This window comes from Orycteropus afer, unplaced genomic scaffold, assembly GCF_000298275.1.
Source record: "Orycteropus afer afer isolate SDZICR_OR568_19922 unplaced genomic scaffold, OryAfe1.0 scaffold00130, whole genome shotgun sequence".
Taxonomy (NCBI): domain Eukaryota; kingdom Metazoa; phylum Chordata; class Mammalia; order Tubulidentata; family Orycteropodidae; genus Orycteropus; species Orycteropus afer.
Genome location: NW_006921717.1, coordinates 7801832 through 7814076, shown reverse-complemented (window position 1 = coordinate 7814076; position 12245 = coordinate 7801832). Strand labels below are relative to the sequence as shown.

The following is a 12245-nucleotide window of genomic DNA, read 5'->3' as shown; positions in this document are numbered from 1 at the left end:
GCGGCAGGCCCTGCACGGTTACTCTGGGACCTCCTGTGGAACCTGGGACCAGGCAATTCTCAGCAGTCATCCCCTGGAAGAAGATCTGAGCTCAGGTGCTGCCTCTGAGCCAGGCCTTTAGGAGTTCAAATACAAGGTGACTGGGTCCTAGCTCTCACTCTTACCCCTCCCATCATCACTCAAGTTCAATTTCCCAAATTTCCAGTTCCCATTGGAATAGGAGCCCCTCTGTGGTGGCTGAAGCCCCTCCATGGTGGTCAGCAGCCCTGTCTTGGGCAAGACCCTGAGGCAGGAGCCCAGCTTCACTCCTCTCTGGTACCCCAGGCCCTGCTGAGGGCAACGCCCTACTCCCCTCCCTCACCCCTTCACCTCTTTCTTTGTAGTCTTGGCAAGAGAGTTCTCCTCGGTCAGCACCCTCTTCGAAGGTCAGTAACTGCCCCTTCCCCAAGGCCAGGCAGGTCTGGGGTCGACCACCAGGGCCCACCCAGGGCATTCTGGGAACTTCTGCCTACCGCCCTTCCTTCCAAAGCTCAGAGAACCTTTTCCCTTTAGACCACAGTTATCAATGTGCAGCGGGAGCTAGGGCACTATGGGGGACAGGACCCAGGCAAGACCTGATTTTGGGGGCAGGGGAAAGTGAACAGGGCAACAGTAGGAACCCAGGCTGGGTCCGGGGGACATCAGGTGACTCTAGAAGACCTAACACCCCCAGCCTGCCTGTCAGGGACGGGGTTGGTCAGGCTGATCCAGAAAAAGCCAGCTAGAGATTAAGGAAGTTATTAATGTTTGGAAATAGGATCTGGGCTGTCAGGGTATCACGTCACTGATGCTGAGGGGACAGGCAGGCAAGGAGAGGCAGCAACCTGAGGGGGGGCATTGGAAAGCCCTCCGGTGGAACAAGCAGACAGCCTGGATATAAAGCTCCCCAACTCTGGAGACCTGCTGGTCACAGGGGTGGGGGCTGGGCAAAGTAGCATTCCTTCCGCAGCCCAGGGGAGCAAATCAAGGGGTCCTCGGGAAGGACCCTGACTAGCGGGGCCTGGTTCTGCCCCTCTCAGCTGCCCTCTCAGGGCACCTCCTGTGCGGACAGTGCCACCTGCTGTAGCTCTCATCTTTGAGCTCCCATCCCCAGGTCCTACTCCTGACTAGAGATGAGGGGAGGGGCAGTTTTCCTCCAGTCCCTCTTCTGCCTGGTCCTGGAAGGCACCTCTCACCACACACACACACACACACACACACACACACACTGCAGCACACACGCAGGGGAGGCCAGGATGGGGTGGACCTCAGCATCAGCTTATGAGGGGATCTGATTCTACGATCCACAACCCCACACCGCAGGGTGAGCGAACACACGCACACACACACACACTGCACCAGTACCCTCAAAGTCAATGCACTCAGTACAAAGACTTCACGCGTGCACGCGCGAACACACACACACACACACACACACACACGCAGGGTACCAGCAGTGTCTGCTCAGGCAACCTTCTCCCCGGACCCTCAAATACAGACAGACAACCTTAACGGGCCTGCAACAAGCTTCAAAGGGCCGCAGTGCGCGCTCTGCCACGCCCACTGCCTCTGAGGACTGATCACACACTAAGCACGTGGCCAAGCCCCTCCACCCCCCTCCCCTGAAATTCTGAGACAGTCGCAGACACAGGGGATCTAGGAGCAAGGCAGGGCCACCAGCCTGGCTGCACACCTGCGGGAGAGCGGCTGGTCACCCGCACTGGGCACACACGCGCGGACAGAGCTGGCCTTCTCCAAGGCCAGTCCCCGGGGTTAGGAGCACCTCCCAGTACAGGGAGTCCCACTCCGGATTCCTGACTCTGCCCTTCCTGAAGGAGGCAGGTAGGACGTGGTCCTCTTGGGTCCGCCAACAGACCCCAGGGCCCTCTACCAGGGGCATGTGCCCCTTCTCATCCCCTCTAGGAGAGAGGGCATGAAGCCTCGGTCACAGCCCTCCCCCCTGGTCCTTAGGGCCCGCCCCCCACCATTCTCTACCGGAGGGGTAGTAAGTGCCCTCCAGGGTCCGTCTCCAGTTAGCCTGGAGGGGTGAGGTCTGCGCCTCACCCCTCGCACTCCCCCCCCCGCCGCCACCTCCTGCAGACCCCAAACTCCCCAGGGCACGTCTGCGCTGGGGGAATGAGGAGCAGGAAGGCAGGCTTGCGGCGTCCTTGGGGAGCTCAGCTCTGCACCCCCTCCAGGCCGCCCTCGGGTGATGAATGTCCCTCCTGACGGTCTCGTTACTTATTGATGCCCTAATCCAGCTCGTTAATTCCCTGGCTCTCGTTAAAAATGAAAAGAAGCCGTTTGTGCTTGTACAAACCCGAGACCCAGGATGGATGTGCGGGCGGCGGGGGCAGGGCGGGCGGTGGCGCCTCCTCATTGGCCAGAGACGCTGCTCGGCCATGCCCAACCCCCAGCGGCAGGGAGGGGCGGGGATGGGGCGCTGGCGCCGAGGCTGGAGGCCCCATCCTCAGCCTGCGCGTGGGTGCCTGTGGGTCTTTTTGTGCGAGGTGGCGCAGGTGTGTAGTTGCGCGCATGCGAACACCTGTGAGACTTGTGTCTGTGCACAATGTGTCCCGATATAAGTGGCTCCCGGTGGACACGCGGACACAGGGGACCAACCCTCGGGCAAACGCAGGGTGTAGTGTGGTGTGAATCCCTTAGCAAGTATGCCTGACTTTGTGGGTCCACCTGTGTGTGCGCTAAGGAGCATTCACAAGACTGTGGGGGTTGGGGGGCGGGATGCAGGGCCAAGTCTTGCCCCCAGGGGCCCCAGGGAATCTCACCAGTTTGCGCTGACACCAGTGACAGAGGCCACAGAGGACGACAGTGACGCTAAGGCTGACGGTGACGATGGCAGAGACCAGCAGGACGTCGCGGGTGGGCGCCCCTGGGGAGGACAGGCACAGGTCAGACCCTCCTTGGCCAGAGCCAGCCACCCTCCCTCAGCCCAGAGCCACCCAGAATAGCCATCTTTCCTCTCTCTCTGGCCCCCAACACTGGGATCGGCCAGTACACCAGGGTAGAGAGCAGAGCAGGACCAGAAGCTGGGGTCCCTGGCTCCCCCAGCTCTGCCTTGCGGGTAACCTTGAGAAGTCCCTTCTCTTTGGGGGAAGTGCAGCTGGCTACATCTGTTTCTCTCAGTTCCTGCCTGCACACAGGCCCTGTGTGAATCCATGGGATGGGTGCCAACCCTCCAACTTGACACTCTAAAAATGAGTGGTCAGATATGCCCTTCAGCCCCTCAAAGGAGCCATCACTTCTTGGCCCCCTTAACTAACTTTCCTTGGCCCGAAAGCCCACCCGCTGGCCTCAGCAAGCCTGGCCCTCCCATCCCATAGCCTTGTCGGGTACTCCCAGTTGGCTCCAGCCCTGCGTGTACCACTTGCAGTGTCCTTGTGTGCCCTCAGATACCACCCGGCGACTGCCAGTCCACAGGCTTCCAGAGGGGAAACCTCAATGCCCCTCACAAGATGAGCCCCACCCTGGAAGGAAAGCCCCAGCTTTCCGTCCAATTCCTGCCCCTTCCTGGCTGTGTGGCTTTGGAGTAGCCACATAACCACTCAGTTTTCTCTCCTGTAAAATGGGGATTCACCTCCTCCCCTGCCTTCCTCACAGGTGGTTGAAAACACTAGCTCAAACCGAAGATAAAGGCAGCCTAAGAATTACCACGTGGGGGAGTTAGCAGAGCCAGCAACACACAGGTTATACAAGCTTTGTAAACATGTGTGCACTGGGATGTGGTCTAAAGTCAAGGAGATGCTGTTTATTTACAGATAAGCCTGTGTGGGCTTTTTGGTTCCGGTGGTAGCAGTAATTAAGAATTGACGATAGCTGTCTGGTTCTGGTTCCTGTGGTTTCAGCTCCTGGCACTCTTCCTCGCTAGCTTTGCCAGGGGGCCTCATCTCTGACGGCCTTCTTGGCTAGCTCCCACCACTGCACTGGGGACCCAGGAAGCCGGATCCCTCTCCGATCTCCCTAGAATCCTGCTTGAGACCCACCTCTCCTCTCCTGACTTCCTGAGCCTCTCAGCTATGGCGGAAGGCTGCCCTCACTGAGGCCTCACTTATGCGTCTTGGCCTTCCCTTACCAGGTCCATAGCCTCAGCCCCCAGGAAGCCCCTGCACCTAGTTCACTGTCAACCTCAGGGCCCATAGCACCCAAGAGCTCCAACCTGGACCATATGCCAACAATCCCCCCCCCACACACACACACACACTCCCACCCAGCCAACCACCATCACCCCAGGTTGAAAAGCACAGCTCTGCAAGGCTCAAGGGACATTTGCCAGAGCTCTTTGCTACATCGAGGATTTGATCCTTAATGTGCTGGTGTCTCTTGGGAGTGGCGGCAGAACCCAGTGACCTGGTGACCGGTGCTATAATACTGCAGGCACTCCAGCAGGGCCCCAAGGCACAGGCCTGGGGCAAAGAGATGGGCAAACAGGCCTTCCTGGCTTGGCACCTGCACTTTTCCCCAAAGATAGCCAAAGGAAGCTGCCCTGGCCCCCAGGGAGGCCCTAGGAGGGCTGTGAGGACTGGAGAAGCAGGCACCCCACACCTTCCTTTGTTAAAATCATTTTGAAAATGAAGCAAACTCTATTCTGTATTGAGCCTTCTTTAACCTCTGCCAAGAATCTACTATAAGGCATGCCTTGCCTGTTAAGGAACTGTCACTCAAATAGGGAAGACAGGCATGCATTCAGGTAATTATCTCCTAGCATGCCAGGGGCCTGGAACTCTTGAACGGCAGGACCCCCGGGGGTCTGGGGCTCCAGACTCCAAAAGACCCAAGCGTGAGGTCAGGCCTTGCCCCTTCACTGCTGTGTGCCCTTGGACAAATGTCTTAACAACTCAGTGCCTTCATTTTCTCCTTTATAAAGTGAACATAATAATACCTGCCTCATGGGGTTGTTGTTAGCACTCAATAAATGGGCACTATGATTATGGTGGTCAGTGCTGGTTTAATCACAGGTGTAAACAAAGGGCTGTGAGAACACAAAAGTGATTGGGGCTGGGGAAGCAATCTGGAAAGGCTCCTTGGAGGAGGTGGTGTTCCCGGAGCGGTGTGTTTAGTGTTACAGGCCATGGGAGCCATGGAAGGTATTTGAGCAGAGTAGGGATAGGATCAGAGGCTTGCTAACAAGCTCATGAACTGGCAGCTGCGACAGGAGCCAGTTGGAGGTCACTGCCAGGCTCCAGCTGGGCTCCCCTGCGATGGTGCCCTCTTCAGACACACATCTCACCCTCCACCCTCCACATACCTCTTGGCCATGGCGAAATTCTGCAAGGGGCCACCTCCCTGGAGTTACACCCCCTTTCTCTTTTGCCTGACAAGGTGCCTATCTTCTAAACCCACTCAACTCTTGCTGTAGCTGGAGAGCCCTCAGAGAGAAAAGATTGTTCCCCAAGCCTGCTGAGCCCAAAGCCAGTGGGCACACTGAATTCTCCCTAGCGAGGAAACACCTAGCAGTCTGTGGGCATGGCTAAACGGGTGCTGGCTTGGAGTCAAGAAGAACTAGGCTGAGACCCTGTGGCCACCACTAACTAGCTGTGTGGCCGTGGACAAGGAACACAACCTCTCGGGACCTCAGTGTCTTCTTCAGGGGAAGGGCTGACACGCAGTGAAAGCTTAATCCTTACAACAGCCCTCTGAGGGAGGCGTGATGATTGTCCTCCATTTTACAGGTGGGGAAACTGAGGCACAGAGAGGTCGAATGCCTTGTCCAAGGGCATTCAGCCAGTCAGTCGTGGAGCCAGGGTTCAAACCCAGGCAGTCTGGCTCAGAGTCCACACTCTGCCATGACACCAGACCCAGGACAGAGGTGGGCAGTTGGTAGCTTTCAAAGTGTGCTCTTTGGAACCCTTGGGGTTCCCAGGAATCTCTTGGGGGCTGCAGAGGTGGGTGCTGACCAGCTGAGGGTATGGTTTTCCCCAAGCCCTCTTCAGTTAGAGCACTCTCACTTCTCTCTGTTTCACATCTTGGGCATCTGCAGAAAATTCCATTTAAAGAAAAGGATGTGTTGGTAAGAAAAATGTGAAGCCTCTGTAGACTTGGTGACCCTAGAGCTCTCTGTAGCATGAGTGGATACTATTATCTTCCAGACCCTCAAGCCTCTCAGCGTCCCTCAGCAGCCCTTGGGGCCAGGGTGAAACAAATGGGAACTGCCTGTAGTCCTATGAGGCCTGTGTTATTGTTAGCCCGTTTACAGGTGGGGAAACAGTTTCCTACTGCAGATTGCAGTGATGCTCTGAATCAAAGTGACATGGTGTGCTCGGCCAGCATGCCCTCAAGTGATGTTGCAACCAACGGGCACGAGCATGTGCTCATCTGCCAGCCAGAGAGAAGCCAATCCCAGATTATGGGATCGTGTGTCTCTGGCTGGAAGGGAGCTCGGGAGTCATGGAGTCAACCCCACTGATACACAAACCCCGTTGGGCAGCCCTGGTGTGACAAGAAGCTCCTTCTACAGAAGGCTGCCCCCTGGAGAGGCATTGTCAGGGAGGGCTGCCCAGTGGTCCTAAGCCTGCCTTCCGGAACTGCCAGCAACAAGCCGGCTCCCTCGGCCACATGACAGGCCTCCAAATCCTTGCCGCCAGCTCTCATGTCCCCTTCAAGTCTTCTCCAGGCAAAGCCGCCCCAGCCCTTCCAGCACTTCCTCAGATGACATACATGGTTTCAAGTCCCCTTATCGTCAGCATATTAACATTTGGGGAAAGAAAATATCGCAGCTGGAGTCAGCCTTCTGACAGGGTTGAGTTCTGCGACCTCTCCTTGGGCAGAGCAGAGACAAGGGCCGACAGCTGACCCCAGGGGACCTGGGAGGCAGGTGGCCTGGGAGCTGGGCCGAGAGTGAGGTGTGAGCTCCAGCAACTCAGTGGCCCTCTGCCCAGACCTGCAGCAGGCATGTAGCTCCTTAAAGCACAGGATTAAAAGTGATGCAATGAGCCCTGTGTGCTGTGCTGGGGTCTGTGGGGAGACCCTGTGCTTCTGAGCACACCACTCACCCCCAGGAGACCTCAGGGGAAAGCCTGTATGTCCAAGGAAGTGGCCTTCCAAACAAGATGCCTTTGCAGTCTTCCTGTCTACAATGCTCATCTCTTATTCGCCCCAGGACAGAGCCTGGCATCTATTACGTGTTCAATAAATGCTTGTCAGGAGAATGAGGAAGAAGGTGAGGACGTTTGGAATAACGATAATCCTATTGTTAGCAGTCTCCTGTTGGCTCCCGACTACGGCAGCCTTGTGCACGAGGTAATGAAACACTGCTCAGTCCTGTGCCATTCCCATGGTCACCGGCGGGTCCGACCCCTGTGACCCACAGGGTTTTCAATGGCTGACCTTCAGAAGCAGGTCACCAGGCCTCTCTTCCTACTCTGCCTTCGTCTGGAAACTCTCCTGAAATCTGTTCCGAATCACAGCCACACACAAGCCCCCGCTGACAGATGGGTGGTAGCTGTGTGTGAGGTGCCCCTGGCTGGGAATCAAACCTGGATCTCCCATACAGAAGGCGAGAACTCTACCACTGAACCACCAATGTCTCAAGGGCAATCATACAGGCTACTGTTTATTAAGCACCTACTGTGTACCAGGCTTCAGGGGCTGTATGTATCTCCTTCACTCCCTCTGATATCTTCTGTGACAAGCTCTGTGCCTGACACATAGGAGGCACTCAGTAAATGTTTGTTGAAAGTTACATATTTGCGTGTGTTAGCTTATTTGTCCCCCAAAACAAGATGGAAGAAAAGAAATGAGAGAGGCTATGGTGACAGAATTTGGGAGTATTTTTCTTTTACACACTTACACACACACACACACACACACACAAACACCAGGACCCCTTTCTTTCTCCCCTCATGTCTATCTTTGTCTGACAACCTCCTGGTTTTTCCAGATCCAGTTCAAAAGCACCTCCTCCATGAAGCCCTCTTAACTCTGCCCAGAGGGAATGAATTCCACTTGCCTCCAACTTCCCACCACCCTGTGCCTGCACCTCCCTTTGGAAGTGTAGTGAGTAAGTTCAGGGCTCTGCTGCCAGATGGCCTGGGTTCAAATCCTGGCTCTGAGACTTCCAAGTCATATGACCTAATGTCTATGTATCTTAGTTTCCCCAACTGTAAATGGGCTAACAATAACACAGGCCTCATAGGACTACAGGCAGTTCCCGGATTACAAACGAGTTCCAGGCCTAAGTTGGACTTTAAGTTGAATTTGTACGTATGTCAGTACAGTTCATATCTAACAGCAGTTAGTCAAACGTTTTTGTCTTAGTATACAGTAAACAGTGTATCTTTCAGTGCATAAAAACATTAAAGAGGCACTTGCAAACATACTAAAACATTTTTTATGTTATAATACGGTAATAATAATAAGGTTTTAATGCATGTGGCAAAGTAGTGTTTGTTTTATTATGAGCCACTGTATGTATCTCAGAACCTTAGTATCATAGGCTTTTGGGGGATGCTGGTTCGTAAATCAACTTTCGTTAATGGGGACTGCCTGTGTTGTGAGGTTTAAAGGAATTAGCGCATATAATGCGCTTAGCACAGTGCCTGACACAGAGTTAAGTAGGCAATAAATGCTAGCTATTATCATGGCATTGCCAGCTCACACTCTGTATTAGAGGTTTCTGGGGCACGGAGTTGGCACTCAGTGAGTATTGAATAAAATACTGAACCCTATACACACCAGGCTTTTCCCACTGAACAGAGGTCAGGGGTCATGTCTTACTCAACTCTGGGCACCCTACCCCTTGCCCTGGGGATCTAATCTGGGCTTAGCAGGAGTAGGTGTCCATGGGTGCCTGGCATGGGGTGGGGAGGGCTGAGGCCCAGGGCCATGGGGGCGACAGCTGGAAGCCAGGCTAGGCCTCATGTGGGAACCGCAGACCTGGCCCGTCCCTTGCCCAGGCTCTGTCCTCACCCACTACTCCCTCTCATCTCCTCGGAGAGCCATGATTTATGGATGAACAGAATCAAACAGGGCTGCTGGCTGCTGGGGTGCCCCGGGGAGCTGCCAGAAAGGGAAGGGACTTCTGAGGGCCATTTCACCAGCCACCCGGAGGGCATGGGAGGGGGCCAGAGGGGAGCAGACACAGACTACAGACCCAGACACCCACGGCTCATTCACTCACCCCCCCACACACACACACCCACATACACCATGGGGACACAGACATGGAGCCTGGCGCAGCTACTGTGGGTCACACATTCACACATGTACACACGCCACAGACTCATCCCGGCACAAACACTGATGGTTCACACTCACACATACACGTGGGCCATGGAGACTCACCCCGGCACCATAACCAAGAGAATACACACATATACACACGCATGTGTGCACACTCACACATGCATGTGCACATACACACACACGCGCGCGTACACATAAGCTGTGGAGACCCACCAGGAACAGACACTACAGCCAGGAGCAGCCCAGCCAGGAGCAGGGGCCCACTTTGGCCCCCATGAGGTCCAGGCATCGCTGTGCTTCCTCTGGCCTGGAACTCCCTCTTCATGCTTGTCTGTTTAGACTCATTCTGCCAGTCCTTCTGTCTGCCTGTCCTTCTGAGGCACTAGACTTGGAGGCAGATGACTCCGTGAGCCAGGGTCAGACCCCTTCTGGGCTTAGGGCTTTACCTTCAAATGAGGACAATGGACTCTGGGAGCTGTCAGCACCAAACGCTGCTGGCTAAGTTAACTGAGTGCACTCAGTGTGGATGACACTGTGCCAGGAAGTGTATGTGTGTGATTTTATGTAACCCTACAACCTTGACCATGATCACCCATAATCTGCAAAGGAAGAAATGAAGGCACAGAGAATTAAAACGTTTGCTTGTACCTTGGCCCTGTACTACAGCTGCCTCCCTCTGGGCTGAGGGATGTGACAGTGATGGCATTCTGCAATGTGCTGGGGCAAACCCTACCTATACTCAACTCTTTCCTTCCCTCAAGCAGGTGAACTACTTTCATACCTATCAGATTTTGCACAAGCTGTTCCCTCTGGCTGGAACACCCTTCCTTCCATTCTCTATCTTCGGGTCCCCTAGACAAAAGTGGCTTTCATTGCCTCCCCCGGCCTGTATCCTCCCCCGTAATTAAGGCAATCCATCACTGTAGGTTAATAATGAGCTTTTTCTAGGTCTTTCCCCCAGTGGGGGCACTTGGAGGGCCAAGACTCAAGGCCACGCATCTCTGTAGCCCAAGGCCTGGCACTTAGGGAGGGCTGGGTAGGTCAGCATTAAACACACACAAGAAAGCATTCCAGGCCCCAGCTGAGCCCACGTTGTCCAGGAAGCCCTTTCCGGTGACGGGCACTCACGGCAATCTCTCCCTGCTCTGACCTTGAATTCACTGACTCTGTCCAGCTTCCTTTTCGTGAAGGAGTCCTGTCCCACCAGCAGGGCCAACAGGATGAGATCCTATCTTCCCCTTGTTCTGGGTCTCCCAGAGCCCCTGGCCCCAATCAGGGTACAGAGCAGCCACTGGATTCTGCAGGAATTTGTACACAAAGCTCCCACCCCCATTCCTTTGCTCTTACCCTCTTAGGGACACATCTCCCCCCCATACCCAGCCCTTCCAGAGTTGCCTATCACCCCAGACCCTCCCCACCTGGGCTGCTCCCCTGCCTGGAGCTTCTTTTGAGTAGTCCCAGATTCCAGGCCACTGTTCTCTTCACCAAATTTAAAAAATTTATTATGTGTTGTTGTCGACACTGTACACAGAACATGCATGAATTCAATACTTTCCACATGTACAACTCAGTGACGCTGACTGCACTCTTCACGGTGTGCATCCATTCTCATTCTCCTTTTCAGAATTGTTCCTTCCCCTTAACATGCACTCACAGGCCCTCTAGGTTCCTATCTAATCTTTCAAGTTGCTGTTGTCAATCCGATCCCTTGTGGATAGCTCTTCAAAGGGCATCGTGCTCAAGGCAGCTCTGCTTCACTGCACCACCATTTGGTTCAAAGATGACTGCAGGGGATATTTTTACTTTAAGGCTTAAAGATCTTCTCATCTGGGTTTATCTAGCCTCAATGGCTCCACAAAGTCTGGATTCCATGATAATTTCAAATTCTGTTCTGCATCATCCCCCTTTTGATGAGGATTCTTCTATAGAATCTTTGATCACAATGTTCAGTAATGGTAGCCAGGCACTATCTATCCAGTTTTTCTGGTCTGGTAGCATAGTGGCTAAGTCACTTGCCTGCTAACCAGACGGCTGGCGGTTCAAACCCACCAGCCACTCCTCGGAAGGAAGGTTGGGCAATCCTACTTCCGTAGTGATACTGCCTCGGAAACCCAAGGAGGGGTCGCTATGAGTCGGGGCCGACTTGACGGCACATAACAACAATGGCAAAGGAGGCAATTCATGGAGGGAATACTTACCAAGTGTATTTAATCATAGTTACTAATGTATACTCAATGTTGAATCCTATTCACAGTCCTCAGCACACCTCTGAAGGGTTAAATACTTGCCCAAGAGCACACAGAAAGGGAAAGGTAAAAGGATTGGACCTCAAACCCTATAGTTCTCACTCTTGTCCCACCCTATGGGAGCTCAGCCCTCAAAACCAGTCACTCCAAGAACGGAGAAAAGAGAAGAAAGAAATGGAATGAACACAAAGAGTGGTCAGGTCAGGAAAAGGGCTCCCACTTTCCTCAGAGCTTTGTCAGCTACAGCCATGCACTAGTTCCTGCAAGCACTCCAGAGATCCCTGTTGCATGCATATACACCTTTCCTGGGGCTCCTTCCCATAGTCCCCTGGCCCAAACCTTGACCTCAGTAAAATGCCCTCAGTGGACAGAGGCTTAGCCCACCTACAGGGCCCCAAACAGGTTGGGCGTTGAATGTCTGAGAGTGGGAAGAAGAGGAGCGTAAGATTGCCAAAGATGTGCGCAGGACCCTGTCTACGGTGCTGACTAGGGTGCAACCACTATTTCCGAGAGAAAGCCGAGATGCTGAGGGTGGTTGGGGCTACAGCTGCCAGAGCTCGTGTTCTGATCCCACCTCCTCCCACCTGATTCTGTTCTATGCACACACCCCAGCTCCCCGCCCCCAACCCCTTGGTGGCTGCAGGATGGCCCTGAAGGTGGAAAACAGTGAAAGCTGGTGTCACAGTTTGCCAGTGGAAGAGCCTGTCCCCATACATGCTGAGCAGATGGAAATGGGGGTGGGGGGGAGGGCATTTATGAGTGGGTAGAGACTACCAAGCCCCG

General features: G+C 54.3%; 1 protein-coding gene across 1 annotated transcript in view; it reads right to left on the bottom strand.

Moving 5' to 3' along the window:
* Positions 1-12245, bottom strand: part of SYT7 (synaptotagmin 7) — a 67831-nt gene that overhangs the window by 39336 nt on the left and 16250 nt on the right. Inside the window, exon 3 of the mRNA XM_042781524.1 lies at positions 2805-2938. Within this exon, the coding sequence (XP_042637458.1) occupies positions 2805-2938 (134 nt within the window). The remainder of the gene's footprint in view (positions 1-2804; positions 2939-12245) is intronic.